The following is a 14267-nucleotide window of genomic DNA, read 5'->3' as shown; positions in this document are numbered from 1 at the left end:
GACACAAAGAAAATAACACTACTACACTGGTGGCAGGATCGTTCAGCCAGTTTTACTTCCAGCTCCGCGATTCAGAGTTTGACTGTACCTAATAAGCTTTCTAACAGAGCTTCAATCACCTAGCTGAGCTGACTCTGTCTTGCTGCTAACCCTCTAGCAGCACTGCAGCATCGCTGTAGAGATTTCAGTCCTCCTGCTGTAGCTGCAAACAGCAAGTTGTGGTTTTAAAAACAGTTTTAATGGTGGTCAGCCTACCTTGCTTTGTTCCACGGGGTAAACCATCTAAGTTCCCTGTAGTTTCCTGTATTTGCCAATGATATTTTCGGTCTGATCAGAAGAATTTTTCTTAAAACACAGAAAACAAGGGGCAAGTCAAGGCCTGATGTACAGCCAAACGAGACTAAATAAGAACACTGATTAATACCACATCTTTTTCTCTATCATGATGTACATTAAAAAACTACTAAATACTATAATTTTAAAGTTGCTATTTGCAAACTTAAGGGTTTTTTTCTGGGGTCTTTCAGAAAGAGGTGGAAATTTATTTTCTACAAATTCAGAAAGAAAAAAGACATTCATTGTCTCTCCAAAATCTAGCAGATAGGAAGACAACTCCATTGCACTACACAGCCCTGAAGAATCTTTCTTGAAGGCCCAACAGGTCTCACAAAGGATACGCCAATGTATTATCTCATAAAACGCCATGAAGAACTACTCACTTATTTAAAAAGATCACTCGACAGTTGTAGCGAGCGTTTCTGTGCAGAACAGGCCTGTGAAAATAAGAAGCAAAGGTAGTAGTGGCTAAGCTCATTAAATGAAATAGAAGAGCGCTACAGAATCGACTTCACTGCACAAAAGCTATTTCAAGACAACATTTTTACATCGTATCACTAAAGAGAATTAAAACAATACATCAAGTTTTAGCTTCTAATTTTTTATTTCAAATAGTTGTTTGCAAAAATCAGACTTACTGACCATTCCGTCAGTCTCAGATATATCAAGTACTACCAGATTGCTGACGTGCCTTAGAAACAGAAGAATCCCCCTGGCTGGGCTAACTCCATCAAACCTGACATCCTACGATGCTACCAGGCTAATTCAAAATAAAGCTAGCTTTACACATTTATATCAATACTAACAAGTAGGTGTACATGGTAATTCTGCAGTTATAATTTATCGCTCTTCAACGTCAGCACATGACTTACAATGGCTACAGTGATTTTGGCATGCACGTATATTGCTTAAAGATGTCTGCTAATCAAAGCAAGTTACATCAGCCCTGATATCCTGAGAGAGAGTCGATTTATAAAGCCCTTTGCTTTATACAAAAACCTATATGAAACTTTATACAAAATTTGCTTTGCATATAATACAATGTCCTACCCATGGCAATAGGGCCCAGCCATCAAGGCTCCCAATAAATAACTGCAATTTTCCTATTTCTCTCTTCAAGGACTCAACCACCAGAACTCTGTGAAAAGATTACCCTTCCAGAAAGTGTTTTGCATGCCGCAGTCCTAGTCATGGTAATCCAAAGGCAAAGCAGTGCAGCTCCCAACATGTGTTTAAAAGTTTGGTGCAGAGCCATCACTCCCCAGAAGCACAGCAGAGGTAGCAGTCCCCAAAGCCCTACCCCTCTGTCACATGTACACAAAAATACTTACATTCCCACATCACAGATAATATCTTGAGTAGCTGGAGACTCCAAAAGCTTTGCCAGAACTTGAAAGGAATGCAAGAGCGTGTCAGACTCATAATAGTGATCTGAGCAGCCGTAACCACTGCGCACAAAAACATCAGAAATACAAAATTCAGCTGAATTGGCACCAGAACTACTTCGGGCAAGGCACCCCTCGTCCGCACAGGCAATTTACACAGAGCACGAAGCAGCAGCGCCACCAACACACCCCCCACCACCACCACCGACAGCATTTAAAAAACCCGGTGGCACCGCCGGGGTGCTCCTTCCCAGGGCAGCAGCCTGGGCCTGGGAGAAACGAGTTTCTGCGAAGGAAGACTCGCTGAAACAGGTCCAGAATTACGGGCGGACCTCTCACGCTTCCAAGGTAAGAGAAACGAGCCGGGGCTCGCAGCTGCCCCGTTTCCTCCGCGCCGCCAGCCGCCAGTACGGCCCGGCGCTGCAGTGCCGCGGGGCTGATGCTGTTGCGCGCCCGGGAACGCGCCCGCACGCACCGCACGCGGAACCAGCGAACCGATCTTACCAGATTTCGAGCTCTGGCCCCAGCCGATACCGGGCTCCTTTGCTCTTTGCGATGCCGATACCTGGAAAAGCACCGAATTAACGACCGTGCCGTGCCGCGGCGTGCCGTGCAGCCCCCGCCCGCGGCGCCGGGCCCCGAGGAGCCGGCACGGCTTCGCCCGCCGCCCGGGGGCTGCCAGCCCGCTCCTGCCGCCGCCCCACTCACTTCGGGAGATCCGCTCCAGGTTGCCTTCAAAATCCAGAGCCCACTGGTTGAGGGCGCAGGTGGCCACGGTCACCGTTCGGCCCATGGCGGCTCTGCTGCCGCCTCCCCGCCGATGTCCCCGCCGCTTCCGGGGCGGTGCCGGGACTCGGCAGTACGTCCCGCCCCCCTCCGACCGCGGGGCGCACTGGCAGCGGAGCAAACGCCGGTTTCGTTGCGAGCGGCCGCCGAGCCCCCGGCGTGGCTCCTCCTCGGCGGCATTCCCTTGCCCGCTGCCTGCAGCCGCGCATCCCCCAGGCATCGGAGGAGCCCCTCGGAACGAGCTCAGCGTGCAGGTACCGGGGGCAGCGCCCGGCACCGCGCGTTGTCACGCCCCGGCACCACCCGGGCGGCTTTCAGGGCGCAAAGTCCGCAGCAGCGCGGAGTGCCGCCCCGCCTGGCGTCCCTCCCGTGACACCCGCGAACGGGCTTCCCGGTTCATTCCGCTGCCTCCTTGGGCAGCAGCTCCTTCTTCCAAGACCTCTGCCGCCACCTTTCCCGCGCGGTGGCTGAATCAAGCCTTCTGGCCACCCGTTACCGTGCGGGTGTTCTCACGGCACCGGCCCTGAGCTACACCCTCCCGCTGCGGACAAACCGCTCCGCGCAAAACGCGCGGCCCCGCTTGCGGGTCCCGCCGCTCCCCCGCCCCGCGAGCACCCAGCCGGCTGCCGGCGCCGCGCCCCGCCCGCTCCGGCCCCTCAGCCCATGGGTTGAGCGCGCTCCGCCAATGCGGCGGCGCGGCGGAGCGCGGGGCGCGGCGGGGATTGGTCAGCGCGGGGAGGCGCGGAGGGGCGGGGCGCGAGGCGCGGCGGGGATTGGTCAGCGCGGGGAGGCACCGCCCTGAGGAGGGCGGGGCCGCCGCGGGCACCTGCCGGGGGGTGCTGGGCGCGCCGCTCCGTTCCGCACCTGAGGAGCGCCGCACCGGCCGGGCGACACCGCCAGCCGGGCGACACCGCCAGCCGCGCCTCGTAAGTGGTCCCTGACCGCCGGGTTAGCGGGCGGCTGCCGCCCCACCGGCGGGCCCCTCCGAGCGCGGGGGGCGGGTGCGCGGGTGGGCGCTTCGCTGAGAGCCGTGCCGGGCCCTGGCGAGGAGCGGGCTGGCGCCGGGGCGAAGCGGCGTGGGAGGGGAGCGTTTGCGGTCCTGTCGGCTCGATGCGGGCTCCCAGAGCCCCGAGGTTGGCTTGCATTTCCCAGTGCTGCCCCCGCCGTGCCTCGCAGGGGCGGCTGGCGTGGGGGGGTGCTGCCCGTGCCTCAGCCCCTCTCCTGGGTGAAACGCCGGGCTCCACACGTTAGCTAGGGGTTTTCCTTTACAATACATGTGAACGGACAGCAGTCTGCCTTATCTTTGTAGGACAAAATCTAAAAGTAGGTTGTTTGCCTCATTTCCACATGTTTGAGGTTCTCTTCGATAAGTCCAGAGCATGCTGATGAAAAGCATCACCCATGTGTATTATTGTTGCTTGAAAGGACTTTACGCAAACTTTACTCTGTGATGGGTGGCTCAGGCACCAAATGGGGAGAGCTCCCAAATGACTGTGTGGTTGGCATGGTTATTCTTTTAACGCAGTGTGAGCAGTAACACCGTACTGCATCGTTAGGCCCTGAAGTTTGGACTCAAGGAAGAGTGAGTCTCAGGAGTTCACCGTGCAGGTGATAGTTGACTTGTGAATTTTGCTTCAGGATCTTGTTAAGAAGCAGACTAAGTGTGTTGGGTTTCACGGTAAGGTTTTTGTTAGCAGGGGGACTACAGGGGTGATTTCTGTGAGAAGCTTCCAGGAGCTGTCCCCGTGTCTGACAGAGCCGATGCCAGCCAGCTCAGAGATGGACCGGCTGCTGGCCAAGGCTGAGCCCATCAGCAGTGGTGGTAGCACCTCTGGGATAGTGTATTTAAAAGAGGGGTGAGGGGAAACCCAGTACAACTGCAGCTGGGAGGTAGGAGTGAGAATACCTGGGAGCCACAGCTCTGCAGACATCAGGGTCAGTGAGGAAGGAGGCAGGAGGGGCTCCAGGTGCAGGAGCAGAGGGCCCCACACCAGAGCATGGCAGTGCCTGAAGGAGCAGCCTTGTGGGCAGCCCACAATGGAGCAGGCTCCTGGCAGGGCCTATGGCCCTCTAGAGAGAGGAGCCTGGGCTGGGGCAGGGCTGCTGGCAGGACGTGTGACCCCACAGGGACCCATGCTGGAGCAGGCTGGGCCTGTGGAAGGGACGTATGCCGGAGCATGTAAAAGAACTGAAGCCTCTGGGAAGGAGCCACGTTGGAGAAGTTTGTGGAGAACTGTCTCCCATGGGAGGGACCCATGCTAGGGCAGAGGAAGAGTGTAAGGAGCAAGGAGTGACTGAGACACCGTGTGATGGACTGACCACAGCCCCCATTCCTCATCTCTCAGCACTGCCCCAGGGGAGCGGGTAGAGAAATTGGGAGTGATGTTGTGCACAGGAGGAAGGGCAAGGGGTTGTGGGAAGGTGGTTTAAGATTTAGCTTTTACTTCTCATTATCCTATTCTGATTTGATTGGTAATAAAATAAGGTCATTTCCCTGAGTCAAGCCAGTTTTGCCTGTGACTTAATTGCTGGGTGATCTCTCCCTGTCCTTACCTCGACCCATGAGCCTTTTATTGTATTTTCTCTCCCCTGGCCAGTTGAGGAGGGGAGTGATGGAGCGGTTTTGGTGGGCACCTGGCCTCCAGCCATGATCAACCCGTTACACTAAGGGTTTAGGAAAGCAATATTTGGGGCGTGTTTAGTGGGGTAACAGAAAGCTTGCATTTATAGAAGTTAGTAGGAGTATAATTTCAATGAGAATCTTGATCTAGAAATGTTAGCATCTGTTAAGTGATGTGGGAATAGTTCTGAACGTTGAGAATTTGTTACTGCCAGAGTAGCCGTCTGTCAGACTGGGATGTATTTGTTTAGGGGAGTAGTCCTAAGCAGGCACTTGTTGCTCAAATTACTCTGTAGAAGGGCAAAACTTGGTGGCAATTATTAGCCTTTAAATAGGAGGAAAACATGGATCCCATATGTAACCTATTGAATGCCAGCCTTTCACATCTAGCCAGTTCCCAGTTTTACTAATTGGATGATTGTCTTGTGTCTGCGCTGTCTGGTAGGATTAATGATGAACTCTGTGTGTATCTTGCACAAAACCCCAGGTGCTGCCAGCTGCATGCAGGCTTTTTATGAGTGCTCAGCAGAGGGAGCAGAGTTTTGAAATCTACTATGCTGAGCACTGCAAGTTGCTGGGCTATTTGACTTCTTAAGAATCCAAAACAAAATTAAAATTAAATGCTGTGAAAATGTTCAACCTAAGTTTTCTGTTCTGGGTCTCAAAGAGGCCCAGTGTTTCAGTAGGACTGACAAATCATGTAGAATCCTTGGAAATACTGAAAATTTAACTGGGCAAGGCACTGAGTGACCTGTTTTAAGTTGTCCTTGCTCTCAGGAAGGGCAAGGTTGGACTAAATGTTGTCAAAGGCTTCATGTGACCTAAATAGTTCCAATTCTGATGATTCCTGAATCATCTTCTATCTTGGTAAAATTCTTAAAGTGTTATAACTGTTCCTTGTAAGAATTTCCACTACTGTTGTAAAGTAAAACCAACACAAACAGCTGGAGTAGGCTCCCACACTCCATAACCCTGATACCGTGCATCTCCTGTCCTGCCTTTCTTCTTCTTGTATGTGATCAATAATCTCCTCTTGAGGTTGTTTCATTACTTGCTTTAGAAACCTTGTTGTGAAAGTATTGATACCTGGAAAGATGTAGACCTCTGGATCAAATCTAAGTTGGAAGTCTGACCATATTCTTCAATGTTTCCGCTGGAAGATAGGGTGATAGTTAGCTCTTATGGTACTGGAAATAGTAAATAACATGAGCTTCCTGCTACCCGTATATCTTCTTGCATTCTTTGCTTAGGATTTCTACCTAACCAGGTTGGCAAAGGGGAGTGATAAGACTTCTTTGCGGATTACTTCTGAAAATAAGCGGTGTTTTTGAAGTGTGGAGACTTCTGCAGAGTAGCATACTACGTATTTGGAATCTGAGGGTGACGTGTTGTCCCTGTGGCTGGGTTGATGGTGTTTGAGATCTGCCTAGGTGCCGGAATAAGGACCTTCCTTTCTCTGAGCGTGTCGGGGAGCAGTGAGTGCCTGCTGCTCGCGAAGGGGCCGGGAGCAGGGAGCTCAGGGGGGATAGCACGGCTGCAGGCAGGGGCTTGCCTGTCAGTCCCGTAGTACCTCCATGAGGTGAGCAGGGCTGGCGCAGAGATTACGGCCAGGTTCAACCAAGTCCAGGTGATCAGTGAAGTTCATGGTGACGAGGCAGGTCAAGCCAGGCAGTCAGTGCGCAGGTCAGGGCCAGGTCCCCTGAAAGCCAGGCAGGGCTGTGGTGACAGGGCCAGCAAGGCCGAGGCCATCAGCTCACACGTGGGGGTCAGGGGAAGCCCTGGGCCAGGCCTGGCAGGGACAGGAAGGCCCGTTGGTGTCCTCAGGCCCCTGACTGTGTGTTTTGTGGTCATTTCTGTTTCAGTGGAAATAACTGCTAGTTTCTGGTTTCAGTTAAAACATCAAAGCCTGAAAAAGTACAAAACAAACAATTTTTAGGAAATTGCCCCCTGAATGGTTAGCTACAGTACTCCACATCTTTTATAGTCTATCGTCCCATGAAATAAAGTTCAGGAAAAATACCTTTCCTTTTTTCTTACTTTTTTTTTTTTTTGAGGTGGGATTACCGAATGTTCAGGTTATGGGATTATGGTCTTGAACAAAAATAGTATTTGTGCAAAAGCAGAAGAAAACTATAAAGCATATTCCACAGAGAGAATTAGTTGTTGCCTTGTACATCATTCTCCATTCCCACTGATTTCTGATTTAGATGGGATTATAAACTGTTGCCTTGTTTTTTTTTGACGTAGCTAACACATAATGGAGCAAGCGGTCTGGGGAAAAGTGCACAATTTGCCAAGGTTCAGTACAGGTACTAACAGTAGCAATTTCTCTTATTAAGAAAGGCAGTTAGTTACAACACTTTGTTTTCAGAGGTTTAAAAGAGTGGGGCAAAACAGGGTTTCCCCCTTGCATCTCACATGTAAGTAATAAGCGATATATTATACAATGTATATTAAAAGACATTAACAGCAAGAAGTATCACAGATTACTTAAACATCAGTGTTGTAATTGTTTTGCTGATACAAGATCATAAGGAATTGGGAAGCAATTTTACCTTCCTACCCTCCTCCCACAAATTTCTTGCAATCAGAACGCTGTACAATAATTTTTAATAACTTTTGTTTGTGTTTTTCTTCTGTAGAGCTATAAGAATTACTGAGAACCAGCTGAAGTAACACCATCAATATTTTCTTTCATACAGGACAACATGGCAGCCCATCAGGAGAAAAAGCCTTCTGAAGAAAGAAAACACAAGAGTACCCAAAATGGTACTCAAACATCTCAAGTCCAGTGGGGAAGAGCATGGTGAGAGAAGCTGATGACCTTGATTAGTCATTGTATTTCAAATTGGTTCATACTTGGACTTACAGATGCTACATTCCTTTTAAACTTCACTCTGTTAGTAACAGATTGTTGCATTGCCCTTCTCTTGAATGCTCATGGATAATGAGCTGTAGTGACAGATGCCAAAGAAGAGTTCTTCAAGATTTTTAAGATAGAGAGCTTGCCAGATGGCTTGGGTTAAAACACAGTCCTCCTTGCAGAAAAAGGAAAGTGAATCATAAAAATCAGCAAAATCTGTAGTTCTATCAAAGGCCAAACAAAGTGTTTCCTGAGATTTGGAAAACAGGCATCCATCTGTGGTATTGCTATCTGACGTCTCCTGCTGTAGCAAGATTTATGACTCGTATCTGTGTTCTCAAAGACTTGTGCAAGTATTAATATTGTATTGCAGCTGGAAACAGCCATGGGTGTTTACATGGCTTGCCACTACAGGCAGTGTGTGGTAGAGCCAGTTCAACTAACGCCTGCCCAAGATCTGTCTTTTCTGTGTTTCCACACTTCGCATAATATTTTTATGATCCTGTTACCACTTCCAGCTGAATACCAGTTATACCCGTGACTGTCACCAAAAACATGAAGGTTGTAATAAGCCTGCTTTTTGGAGGAGAGGTATTATCTGGTCTGTTGCTCTGATCAGCTAGCATAGTTTTGTAACAGCTTGTGGTAAAGTATGTAACGTACTAAGTTTTTTATAGCGATTCGACCCAAAGAAATTTGCATGCCCTGAAAACATTTTCAGTTTTCATCTGGTTAGACTAGCAGGTCCACCAAAATGATTGCCTGACTTAATTAAACCACTTCCCTAGCTGAAGGCTCCGGAAAAAAATGCTCTGTTTTGAATTACAGGGAAGTGGACTGGTTTTCCTTGGCAAGCATCCTTTTCCTGCTCATGTTTGCACCACTTATCACATATTACTTCATAATGTCCTGTGACCAGTACCAGTGCTCTCTGATTGACCCACTCGTTGACTTGCTCACGGGGAATAAACATCTGTCTGACATCTGGAACAAGACTCCTGGACTGACCTATAGGGCTGCTGGCATCTATACCCTTTGGGTCGCTTTCCAGGTATAGTATTGAGTTATGATCTAGATAAAGTGGTTGGTTTTTCAAATAGCTGTCTGATGAATCCTTTTACGTGAAGGATAATGGAATGTCTCACTGGCATTTACTCTTTGGTGTTCCTCACTTTCCATGGCTCTTTGGAATCCAAAGGAAGCTTATGCACTTGAAAAATAAATGTCAGGAACATACACAAATATTCCTTGTGTGACATATTCCTTGATGTGTTTTTTAAGAAAAAGCAACTATGTAACAGCAATACCCATTTGTTTTCAATTAATACACAATAAATATGTCATAAACTAACACTGGGGAGGAGTGGTATTTTCAACAGGCAGACATTAAAAGAGGACTTGATGGATGAAATAAAACTTACATGACTAAAATATCTTTAGCCTTACCAAACTACTCCAATTTTTTTCCAAATTGGAAAGCAACTTACATATAACACAGATAAACTTGAAAATAAAAGGATAAGGACCTGATCTGAGTTACCAGCTCTCCTGCTTCCCCACCAAAAAAGGATGACAACCATACCTGAAGTACATATTTTGAATTGTTTAACAGCTTGGATACGTTAGTAGTCTAAAATCACTGCAGCTAAATCTTGCTGTGTTTGCTTATCTAGTACTTAATTGAAACTGCCTTGTGTTATATTTAGTATGCATATGAAAGGGATAGTGGTTTTGGGGGTTCTGTCTTGTGTGGTTTTGCTGTTAATAGATTCTCTTTCTTCTAGGTGGTTTTGTATGTGTTCCTTCCTGATTTCTGCCATAAACTTCTTCCTGGATATGTAGGAGGTGTACAAGAAGGTGCTGTCACCCCTGCTGGTAAGTTCTTCCTTAGAATATATGCACACTGTACAATCTTTTAAAATTAAAGCATTTCTTTACTTAGAGTCTCTAATAACCCATAAATAGCTGGAGGAGAAGTGGACATAAATGCTTTCATCTTCCTCATATGTTTACTTCAAACAAAAATAAAAAAACAAAGTCATCTTTTAGAATAAATCCTAGAATTTCTACCTCATAGTAAAACTATTGATACAGCAGGTACCACACCAGCAATGGAAAAATACGGACTGATAATTTTGGTGCTTAAAATCAGCAGTGGGCTGTTGTTAGTGTTTGACAATGCCGTTGCACCTGCTGAAGCTAAGGTACTTGTTACTTAGTCAGCTTTAGGAGAGATACCAAATTCACTGTTTTGTGAAGTCAGAGTGAAGAGAAAAACTCAGCCTAACAAAGCCTGATGTTTACAGCAGCGTGTAATGAAACTTTCAGAAGAGTGCCACAAGATATTTAATTGGGAGGGTGAGGAGAATGAGGCCATTTCATGGGCACTTGATTAAGCCTCTCTATATTTGATGCATATCCATATTAATAAAAAGCTGTATTAGTGACATGGCACTCACATTCAAATCTTTCGTCATATTATAGGTGTAGTGAATAAGTATGAAATCAATGGACTTCAGGCTTGGATCATTACCCACGTGCTTTGGTTTGCAAATGCCTATTACTTCCACTGCTTCTCGCCTACCATCATTTTTGACAACTGGATTCCTCTCCTGTGGTGTGCCAATATCCTGGGATATGCAGTTTCCACGTTTGCAATGATTAAAGGCTACTTTTTCCCTACCAATGCCAAAGACTGGTATGTGATTTTTAATAATGAGAGAAGGCTAGGTGATTGGACATATGAAGTGAATGCTGCACAGAATCATAATGAGAGAATGTATTTTATTGGCACAAATAGATAGGCCAATATATGAGTGTGGTTCTTTGCTTTATTAGCATCATCCTCTGTGTTTCATGCTATATGTCATGTGACTGGCAGCCCTAGTGTCACAGATAAATCCATCCTGTTTGTGACAAGTAAGTAAGGTTATAGACAGTTCAAAAGTGTTACCAAGAATAAACTAGGGTACTTCTGAAGCTAAAATTTATCTCTACTAATGTAATGTTTCGGTTGGGTCAATTTGTGTTATCTTGCACAATATTATATGGATTTATTTTTATTATCATTGCAACAAGTGAATCTGAAATGTATAGTCAGAATAGTAATGAACTGTATTTGTGTATAACTATGTATGTTTCTAATTTTTTGTGCTTTCTAGCAAATTCACTAGCAACTTCTTTTACGACTACATGATGGGGATTGAATTTAACCCTCGAATAGGAAAGTGGTTTGATTTCAAGCTGTTCTTCAATGGCCGCCCTGGTATTGTAGCCTGGACTCTAATTAACCTTTCCTATGCTGCTAAACAACAGGAGCTGTATGGTCAAGTAACTAACTCCATGATCCTTGTCAATGTCCTTCAGGTAAAATCAGAGGAAGAAAGTAAGAAACCGGTTTGGAAATAAACTAGTGTTAAAGAAGAAAAAACTCCTTGCATTGAAATGGAACTTAAACAGTTTTTTGTGGCCTGAATAACCTCTTTTAGTGATGATGCACTGGGACTTGCTTCTTTGGGAACTTGTATTCATTCAGGGTGCCACTGTAAATACTCCGCTGTACTCATTCAGAGTGCCAGCAGTGGTATGGTCATGTCTGCACCAGCAGATTTCAGTGTAAACTTAAATTAAGAAATGCTTTTCTGAGCCTATGTTCTGGAAACAGCCATAGCCTGATATTGAATCTAAAACCAATGACAAATTCCATGGCTTTCATTGGAGCAAGATTGGGCAGGGTTTTTTGAGGGCAGCACTGCAGTGAACTTTTCTTTGTGTGGGAGAATGCCTAAAATAAATAATGCCATGCCTAAAAACAGCCAGTCAGGTGCTGTTCTTTCTACTGAAGAGACCCTGAAGTAGTAAGTACAGATATTAGTTTGGATTTATTCATTGATAGAAGCCTGCTCGACAGAAGTTCTATTCTCCCTCTCTGTAAGCATAAGACTCTTTAAGCTGAAGAGAGGGAGGGGTGGTCAAATACGAGTACACTTCTGAAGTATATGTCCTTCAGCAGCACACTTGCCTTAGTCATCTTGGTTAATTCTGCTTTGCATTACTTACCGCTTTATCTATCTAGATGGAGTGTATTTGTGTGATACGTTCCTGTTAATACCCTGTTTTTGAGGTGTTAGTGGAAAAATGCGAATCAGTTTGAGATCATGAGACAGCACAGAAGGATTAGGTTGATGCTATTAAGCAGGGTAACTGGTGGGAGTCTTCTGTTTTTAATGTGAAACCATTCTGTTTCAGGGTATTTATGTTTTGGACTTCTTTTGGAATGAAGCCTGGTATTTGAAAACCATTGATATCTGCCATGATCATTTTGGATGGTATTTGGGCTGGGGAGACTGTGTTTGGTTGCCTTACCTCTATACTTTGCAGGTAAAAATGTGGTACAATATGTGTTTAGGCTAAAAGGAAAAAAACTTTTCAGAAAACAATTCTCCCCCACAGTTTGATTTGTATCTTAAATTGTTTCTAAACAGTTTGAATGTTGAGTAAGCATTACATCTTCCACAATGATTCACTTGTAGGAAGGCTTACTGTCCCTGCACAGAACTGACATCTTGTCCTCTACTCCCCTTCTTTTGTGCCCTCTTCTGTCACTATCTCTTTTGTCTGTTCTGTATGGTTTTTTAAATCCTTTAAGTCCCTTTTTGTACTCCTGCATGCTAAGGATGGTTAGGTTTGGTGTGGGTTTGGTTTGGTTTTGTTTCTGTTTTTTTTTCCTTCTGTCCTGGTTTGTTTGCATCCTTGCAACTTCTGTCGTCTTGTTCTACCTAAGAAATGCAATTTTGGGGAGAGAGAGAAATTAAATGTAGGATGCAGCTTTCTGAAAAATTTCCACGGTTTTACTAGTAGGGTGGGTTTCCTTGCTTCTGCTGCTCTGTTCTGGGTCACTGTAGGTCAAGGAATTAATCTGGCATCCTGAGCATGTATTTGAAGTAAATCACTGATTGTCTCTCTTTCTGCTCCCCAGGGTTTGTACTTGGTTTACCACCCTGTCCAGCTGTGCACAGCTAATGCCGTAGGGATCTTGTTGTTGGGCTTGGCTGGCTATTACATCTTCAGAATGACCAACCACCAGAAGGACCTCTTCCGTCGTACAAACGGCAACTGCAAGATATGGGGGAAGAAACCAGAGTATATTGAGTGCTCGTACATGTCTGTGGATGGGACCAAGTACTACAGCAAACTGCTGACCTCGGGATTCTGGGGGTGGGCACGCCATTTTAACTACACGGGAGATTTGATGGGCTCCCTGGCCTATTGCCTGGCTTGTGGGTTTGAACACATCTTGCCTTACTTTTACATTGTTTATATGGCTATTCTGTTAACCCACCGCTGCATTAGGGATGAACACCGTTGTTACAGCAAATATGGGAAGGACTGGAAGCGCTACACTGCTACAGTGCCTTGCCGGCTCATACCAGGAATATTTTAAGGCTAACACAGGATTTGGGGGAAAGAAAAAAGAAACTTTTTTTTTTTGAGGTGAAGAGAGTTTATCCACATAGTTAAACTAACAACACTTCGTAAAGGACAGTCGTGCTATTCTGAAGGAGAAGAGGTAGCTGGAGAGTAATCCTTGTACTAAATGAACGTGAAGGCAGACTGTATTTAAAGTAAAAGAAATGACGCACTGAAGTGTCCTGGTTTTTTAGACGACTCTTTTACTTGGAACTTTTTTCCTCTCTCAAAATTAACTTGGAATTGAAGAAAAGTTGCATGTATTGAGACTCCTGAAATCTCCTGAAGCTGGCGGGGTGGCCTTACCCTGCAGAGTAGCAGGGTTCTGCAGCCAGTTTCCAGTGATTTAGGAGAGGAAGAAAATAGTTCTGTGATCTCTTCATGAAAGAAGTTGTATTATGTGGTTGCTTGTGACACTCGTAACCTATAGTTAGTAACTTCCCAAAGGCTTTATATTGTTTATTGCTTTTTCAAGAGGTTAGCTGAGGAAACACTGAACTGGGGAACTTGATCCTAAACTGGGGGGGGGGGCGGGGGGGGGTGGTGGGAGAAGATTGTTGTAATCCAATACAAGTGTTTGTGAAAGTTGGTACAAATCGGTATAGCTCAAAAATGAAGTTTTTTTATGGCGTCTCAGAATACAGTGCATGACCAACTGATTCGTTAACTTTGATACTGAAACCAAACTTGCTTTGTGAGGATACTGAGCTGTGCAGGTGTTGGCTGGGATAGAGTTAATTTTCTTCATAGTAGCTGGTATGGGGCAATGTCTTCACTTTGTGCTGGAAACAATGTTAATTATACAGAA

The 14267-nt window shown here is 46.0% G+C and overlaps 2 protein-coding genes across 3 annotated transcripts in view; one reads left to right on the top strand and one right to left on the bottom strand.

Moving 5' to 3' along the window:
• The window catches only part of NADSYN1 (NAD synthetase 1), a 19198-nt gene extending 16657 nt beyond the window's left edge, over positions 1-2541 (bottom strand). The window contains exons 1-5 of the mRNA XM_040608231.1: positions 2430-2541; positions 2226-2286; positions 1668-1784; positions 720-773; positions 256-345 (exon numbers count right to left, since the gene is read on the bottom strand). Of these exons, the coding sequence (XP_040464165.1) occupies positions 256-345; positions 720-773; positions 1668-1784; positions 2226-2286; positions 2430-2514 (407 nt within the window). The 5' untranslated portion in view covers positions 2515-2541. The remainder of the gene's footprint in view (positions 1-255; positions 346-719; positions 774-1667; positions 1785-2225; positions 2287-2429) is intronic.
• On the top strand, positions 2513-14267 carry DHCR7 (7-dehydrocholesterol reductase). Of its 2 annotated transcripts, none has more exons than XM_040608232.1 (8): positions 2513-2767; positions 7827-7933; positions 8819-9041; positions 9775-9865; positions 10475-10688; positions 11152-11356; positions 12239-12370; positions 12969-14267. In XM_040608232.1, exons 1-8 carry the CDS (start codon positions 2513-2515, stop codon positions 13431-13433), a joined length of 1692 nt encoding a protein of 563 aa, XP_040464166.1. In that variant the 3' UTR covers positions 13434-14267. The 2 variants fall into 2 exon arrangements, with proteins under 2 accessions (XP_040464166.1, XP_040464167.1); XM_040608233.1 differs by lacking the exon at positions 2513-2767 and adding an exon at positions 3320-3433 and having other exon boundaries at positions 7830-7933.

Source organism: Falco naumanni, chromosome 10 (genome assembly GCF_017639655.2).
Source record: "Falco naumanni isolate bFalNau1 chromosome 10, bFalNau1.pat, whole genome shotgun sequence".
Classification (NCBI taxonomy): domain Eukaryota; kingdom Metazoa; phylum Chordata; class Aves; order Falconiformes; family Falconidae; genus Falco; species Falco naumanni.
This window is presented reverse-complemented; position numbering and strand designations above follow the sequence as displayed.